Source organism: Tinamus guttatus, unplaced genomic scaffold (genome assembly GCF_059628265.1).
Source record: "Tinamus guttatus ecotype Peru unplaced genomic scaffold, ASM5962826v1 Tinamus_guttatus_pri_ptg000242l, whole genome shotgun sequence".
Classification (NCBI taxonomy): domain Eukaryota; kingdom Metazoa; phylum Chordata; class Aves; order Tinamiformes; family Tinamidae; genus Tinamus; species Tinamus guttatus.
Genome location: NW_028288776.1, coordinates 6,906,893 through 6,913,972, shown reverse-complemented (window position 1 = coordinate 6,913,972; position 7,080 = coordinate 6,906,893). Strand labels below are relative to the sequence as shown.

At 52.2% G+C, this 7,080-nt stretch overlaps 1 protein-coding gene across 1 annotated transcript in view; it reads left to right on the top strand.

Moving 5' to 3' along the window:
- The first annotated feature begins 292 nt into the window (after positions 1 to 292).
- The window catches only part of ZSWIM5 (zinc finger SWIM-type containing 5), a 95,659-nt gene continuing 88,871 nt past the window's right edge, over positions 293 to 7,080 (top strand). The window contains exon 1 of the mRNA XM_088526129.1: positions 293 to 974. Within this exon, the coding sequence (XP_088382255.1) occupies positions 308 to 974 (667 nt within the window). The 5' untranslated portion in view covers positions 293 to 307. The remainder of the gene's footprint in view (positions 975 to 7,080) is intronic.

Below are 7,080 nucleotides of genomic sequence, written 5' to 3'. Positions count from 1 at the left end.
ACCAGGGTGTGGAGGAGAAGGCTGACCCCGATGTGCGCGAGCAGCTCTGCGTGCAGCTCCGGCCGCCGCTGCCAGCCCGAGGGCGCGGGGTGCTTCATGTTGGGTGTCGCGGCGGGGAGCGGAACCTGCTGGGGCCGCGCGGGTGTCACGGCCAGCCCTGCCTCGTCCCCTCGTCCCGGGGCTCCCCCCCGCCGCGGACGGGGCCGTCTCGGCGGCGGGACCACCCCCTGCAGTCTCCGCCCCGCTCCCCCCCAGCCCTCCTCCTCGCCGTCTCTCCTCCCCTCGGCCGGCTCAGTCGCTCGCAGCCATGGCGGAGGGCGGAGAGGGAGAGGAGCTGCTCCGGCCGCCGCTGCCCGCCGGCGCCCCGGGCCCCAAGCGCCTGTGCTCGCGGGCCTGCCCCGCGGGGGGGCCCGGCGCGCCGCACCCGCGGCCCGGCGCGGCGGGGACGGGCGCCGGGGCGGGCGCGGGGGCGAGCGGGGCGCCCGCGGCGCTGGCCTCCTGCTGCCCCGCGGCGGGGGCGGCGGCGGCGGCGGCGGGGGGCGGCGGGGCGGGCGTCGTGCTGCAGCCCGAGTCGCTGCTGGACGCGGCGGCCAAGCGCGTGGCGGGCAGCTGGGCCTTCGAGCGGGTGGAGGGCCGCTTCCAGCGCATCCCCGAGCCCGTGCAGCGCCGCATCGTCTACTGGAGCTTCCCCCGCAGCGAGCGGCAGATCTGCATGTACTCGAGCTTCCAGCCCGGCCGCGCCGCCGCCGCCGCCGCCTCCCCCGCGGCCGCCCCCTCCGCGGCCGCGGCGGGGGGAACCGCCGCCGCCCCCGCCGCTGCGGGCGCCACGGCCGGCGAGGAGAGCCCCGCGGCGGGGCCGCCGCCGCCGCTGCCGCCCGGGGCCGGGGCCGCCGCGCCGCCCGGCGAGGGGCTGCCCTTCCGCCGCGGCATCCGCCTGCTGGAGACCGGCGCGGTGGACAACGCGCTGCAAGTGGGTGAGTGTCCCCCCTCCCCCGCCTTTGTGCGCCGCGCCGGGGGGGCCGCAGGAAAACCCGCCCCGGGGCCGGCACCGGCCGCGCCGCCGCCCCCCGCGCTTTGTTTTCCCCGTGCGGGGGGTCCCAGCACCTCCAGAGCGGGGGAGAACGAGGAGGGGGATGTTTCCCCCTTGCGTTCCCCCCTCCCGGTTCCAGCCCGCCCACCCCCGGGTGCCCCGGGGCGACACGTCGGGCCGCTGTCAGCGGCGCCCCCGCTGCTATCCCCGCTGCGCGGGGGGTGCGGGAGCCGGAGGGGGGGAAACCGAGGGTGGGGGGGACGCTTCTCCACTGCCCCTGGCCCCTCAGTCCCTGTCCCCGTCGGGAACGGGGCGCTGGGGTTTCAAGAGGGACAAACCGTAGCGTTTTGCACAAAATAACCCGCGCCCGCTTATTGTGAGAGGCGATTGAAGCGCGCGGCGCCGTTAAAGGGACGTCGGGCTGGAATTTGTTTTGCAAATGTGGAAATGCAAATTCGCCTTGTGCCGGGGTAGGGCGTGAATGAGTGGAGGGGGTGGCGGGGGCCGTGTTTTTGTTTTAAGGGCTGGTTAGTTCCGCTGCGTTTATTTAAAGAGCCCTCCTTCCATTCGGGGAAAAGCTGCCTTAAAAGAGGGGAAAAAATCACATTTGGTACAGTTCGCATTCAAAAGGGCATTATCAAAACATTTTCCAGTCGAGGCATGAAAATAGAAAACAGAAAAGGAAAATTTCCTTTTACCTCTGAGGATAGGCAGTGAAAATTCATGCAACACAAAAGCATTTCCTCCGAGGATATGATTATACCCTTTTTTTGATGAATTAATATTTTCTAAGGGCTACGTTAACATGATTAATTATTTGGAGTCTGCTTAAAATACTTTGAAACTCAAAACCATTTTCTTTTTTCTTTTTCTTTTCTTTTTTTCTTTTTTTTTTTTTTTAAGAAAGGGAGAGAGAAGGAGCTCTGAAGGAACTTTAAAATTAGAGGAGCGAAAAAATAGCTCCCTACCCTATGGGCAATGTTTAAAATGCCTATCAAAGTGCGGATGCAAGCGCAGCTGCTGTAGGAGATGTAGGTAACGGTTGCTTCAAATGAGGGTTGCTCCTGTACAAAAGATTTTTTTTTTTTAGGGTGTTTTCTTTTAAATGTGACTCGGAGGAGATTAATGTCCTAGACTGTCTTGGTGAGGCTGGGGTCGAGTGCGTGTGTGGCTTGTGAAGCAGTCCCGAATGGCAGTGGTGACATCCTCCCTTTTCTTGTGTGCCGGGTCCTTGTCACTTCTGCAGGCACCCGGCACCCAGAGCCAGTGATCCAGAGGATGGGAATGGCCCCATCCCTGGCACTTCACATCCCTGAACAAGTCTAAGCCCTCTCCTGGGCGTTGAAATGAGAGCTTGGACCCGTTGTCTGCCCGAGTGGGTGCTCTGGGGTGGAGCAGCACGTCCTGGTGGTGCTGGGGTGATCTTTGGGTGTCATCCTTGCTGCGCCTCTCTCGGAGCTGCTGTGGTGCAATGGGATGACTCCACTTCTACGTTCCAAGCATGAGCTCTGGGTATGGGGCGTCTGGGACGGACCTGGGGGAAGGTTTGCACTAAGGACAACGTGTTTCTCTCGGGTGGTGCAGTGGAATGGAAGTGCTTTTTTCTGCATGCATCCTGAGGATGCTCCTTGAAAGATGAGAGAGCAGCGGGAGCCACCTGGGATGCAAATGCTCTGCGTGTGCTTTTGCGGTTAAGATAGGAGCTTGATTGCCAGTGTATATGGGAATCATTAAGCCTGGGAAGAAGCCTTGGCTTGGCTGATGGTTGGCAGCACCGAATCCGAGCTCCTGTTCCCCTGGAACGAGCTCTTCCATGGGCGGTTGGGACTCGCAGCGCTGCAACCTGGTGTCTGTGTGGTGGAGGTGGTGCTAATAAAGATCAGATGTTCGTGCAGTTGCGTTTCTGACTCAGACCTGCAAGGAAAAAAAGCCTCAAATTGTACAGACATGGAATTCCTTCTCTCTGTGGTTGGAAAAATCTCTTTGAAAAAATTTAAAAATAAAATCCAACTGGAACGGCCTTGTTGGAGGATGACGATGGCCGTGGTGGGCGAGGGTTGGAGACACGTGGGCAAAAGTGTTTCGGACTAGAGCTTTCTTGTGCCTACATATCTGGCAGGTTTGAGAAAAACATATGCCTATATTACCAACTAATAATTCCTTTATGCTTAGTAAAACTTAAGCGAGACTTAAACCCTGATCTCACTGGAGTCATTAAATTGATTTTTTTTTTCTGCTCAAAGAGAGATCTTGGATGTTGAACACAGGCATCTTTGTCTTCTTAAAAACTGCTTTATTATTATGTGTACAGATCCCGTCTTTGTGTGTGTGTGGTGTGTGGGTTTTTTTTTTTTCCCCCTTTTAATTTTTAGACAAATGACAAAAGCATGCAGGAAAGGAATGCAGAAATGCCAGGCTTAATATAAAGCATGCAACGGCGTTGCATGCCGGGAATTCGAAAGGATACAAAACCTTTAACGGTGGCGGTTAATTTTTAACAAGTTCGCTCGCATAAATATTTATGAACAAAAGTTTTACACCATTATCTCTTGGGTTCTTGGAGAGAGAAAAGACCTTCAGTGGATTTTGACAGTAGGCTATTATCCAGCATAACAAATTCATGTTTCTAGCCTCTGCTTCCTAATATAGTATAATACGGTTTGCCCTGAGTTGTCGCGGCTGCGTGGGGGCGAGGGAGTATCTGTGGCGGTTCTAGGTGGGAGTTTGCTTTTCCTTAATTGCTTGTGGGACGCTGGTTTTGGAAGGTGCTTTTTTCTGGGAATGGTAAGCCTCCAGCTGGAGGTTTCTCTGCGCATTACAGCCAACCCCTGGGGAATGCATGCGGTGCGTGCCGCGTGCCTGCCGGGCTATATAGGAGCTCGCCGAGATAAGGCTTCGTGCCCCGCTGTCGCGGTATGCAGGGCGGCGGGGTGGAAATACGCGACATTTACTGCTAGAGCAGCAATGAAGGCGAGCTTTAAAAATGCACCAGCTCGGTAAACACTCGGAGTGAGCCTGTTTGCCAAGGCTGCCATTCATCCTGGCTGTTGCGTGGGATGCTCCCCAGGTCAGGGAGTGTTTCTCTTTTTCCTAACAAAAGGCGTCAAGCGTTTGGTCTCTCACCTGCATTATAGTAAGAGACAGAGTCCAAATTTGTATGCGTTGTCTGTCCTTATCAAGATGCAGATAGTGCGCTGCTTTATAGAGGTGTTTATTTTGGGGAAAACAGTTTTGTGGGGCTCGCTAGCCCTGGTGAGGGTTGTTTATGTGTTATGTAAAGATCGGCCTCATTCTGGGTCGGGATTTAAGACCACATCCAGCAGAAACAGGTTTGGAAGGGTCACTGGATTTCACCAGAATATTGTTCTCATGTTGAAACCTGACGTCCCCCGTCACCACGTGGTTAACGGAGTCGAGTTTTTCTATATGCTCTTAATTTTAGGCTGGGGTTGTACAATGTGTTCCCAATTTACTAATTAATTTTTATTTTATCTTTTTGCAGGCAGCTTACTTTATCCCACAGTGTATATTAAAATACTTCAGACCACATAAAAGGGGCCAGAGGAGGTTAATGAGTCCTATCATGATGGAAACTGTTGAACGCTTTAAGCATATATTATGCCCTTTACATTTCTAATTACTTTTTCTTAACATATATAATTAAAGTGAAGAATCGTTAGACATTAAAACTTATGATCTGTTTATTGCAGCTCCCTCATAGGTGAGATATTTCCACAAAACTGGAATCTGAGATGATTAAAAACGCCCGAGTTTCTTGCTGCTTGTGTGGAAAGGGTTAGCAGAGCTTTGACAGCTGGAATTTTAACTTGGAGTTTTTGCAGTGGATTTATTTATTGGTTTTTGAGTCTTTTTTAGCACCGTAAACAGACTATATGAAGTAAATTGTCTTTTTAACTAGGTGGTTATGACTGTGGGCATATTGGTGCTGGTTAAAGTGTCTAAGGAGACCTGAAAAATAAAGCCTAGGGAAAACTAAAATATTTTAGTTCGGGCTTTAAGAAGGAACAGGCTTGAAGGCTGCCTTTTTTTTTTTTTTTCCCCTCTCTCTCTCAGACAACGTGTGACAAGTTCTGGTTTCTGGCGTAAACAGGCGATGGGAGTTTGTTCGCAGCTTATGTGTGCTTTTATCCATCCCTGCCTAGCCAAGGTGGGAAACTGGCTTTCTCTGCTTCCAACACGCAAGTTGTTTACAGCAGATCTCAATTTTGGTCACAGAGAGAAGGAATCTTCTAGGAAATATTTAACTCAGCTAAAATTGCAGTAACGTGAAACACATGTGCCCGTGCGCTTTGTTTCTGAAGTTTTGTGCAGGGGAATGTGCTTTGCTGCTATTTGATGCTTGCTTTGATGTTAGATGTTTTATGATTATTCCCTCTTAACCTCAGATAGGACTTTTGGACAACTTAAAATATTAACACGTCTCATATTTCCCTCATCTGAGCAGCTCTGCAGAGCCACGTTCAGCTCTTGGGCTGTGAAGGGTTGCTTGTGGCATGCAACACTTGAATTTTCTATGGAAGCCTATGTTAAAAAATCTTGTTAGCATTAGGATAGCAGAGAGTGTTTATGGGCCTGTGCATTTCACTTGGACGTGTACGAACCTAACTTTGGAGAAGAACCTCATCCAGGAAGAGGAGTTTTCAGCACCTTTCGTGGGTGGTTTTGGGCTTAGCCTGTTGCGTTCCGGCTCTGCTCTCCATCTCTGTTTAGCTCAGAAAGCAAAATGAAGGAATTGCAGGGCTAATATTTTGTTGGTGTTTAATTTTCAAGATTATTTTGCATTTAGGTGTGATGGTGAGCTCTGTGCTTAGCTGTGGTGCAGATTTTTCCCTTTCTGCCCACTTTGCTTGAGATGAGATTAGCTAATGCTGCTAAGGAGCTGGCAGCGGTTCGGGAAGCAAGAGCGTTTTGTGCCACTTGGAGTCATCTTGTTGCAAAGTACGGAGCACTGGGGGTTTCAGCGAGGTTTCTTTGTCCTAGAGCAGCAGTGATCGTGCTGCTAAATAACAACGTTCTGGGTTTGAACAGGGAGAATTTTCCCTTTGGAAATCTAGTGGATTTGCCATCCTTCCTACGAGTGCAAGGCTCTGCTTTCTGCCCATCTGACCACACTCCAAGGAGCGGGAAGCAGTTGGGCTGTGCTGGGCTTACATAAGGGATTTTTCCTTGTTGTTTTATGTTGAGTTCAAAGTAGGATTTGATCCTGAGCCCTGAAACGTATTGAGGGTTTTTTTCCCCTTTGGCATGGCGGTGGGATCAAGTCCACGTTTTCTCGGTATTCCAAGTTGAAAGAGCTCCATTTCCTCTGCAGCCCTGCATAATACACTAGATGAGGCTTTTTTCCCTAAGAAATAAAGCCAGTGTGACCGCTCTGCTGGTTGGCAGCTCGCTGATCCCGTAGCTTTGAGGCCTCTCAGCCAGTTGCTCTCAAACATGATGGAGAGTCTTAAACGTCTCCCAAGTTCCTCCCAGTTTGATGAAAGATGTGGCCAAGCGGAGGGGAGCCCCAGTGAGTGTCCCTTGGTGGAAAGGCTGCGGTGTTTGGTTCCTGGTGGTCTTGGAGTTGCTGAGCAAGGACTTGTCTTCCCCTGTAGGGCCAGGGGAAGGGGCTTTTCTTGTTCGCCTAGTTCTATTTCTTAGACTTACTCCTCCTTGGGATGTCACTGGTGAGTTTTGCTGGAGACCTGGAGACACTCACACCTGGTCCTGGCTTTGCTCAGAAGGCAGCAGGTTGGTCCTGTGTTTTTCCCCCCATGCCTGGAGCAGATGATTTTGTTTTTTCCCAGCCCCTTCGCACTCTTTGCAAGGAGCCAGAGGTGTGGAAGGCTTTTTCTGAGGATATGGAAATGAACTTCTAGTATGTCCTTCCTCTCTGTTGGATACCATCCTGAAGAGGCTGTATCACAGGGGCTGTTGTGCCCTTGGTCTTTGGGGAATGAGGGAAAGGGAGGAAAATAGCTTTTCTGAATAATTGGTTCCTGCCTCTGCTGAGTCTTGACTTTCTCCAGCATCATTGTCAATACAAAATT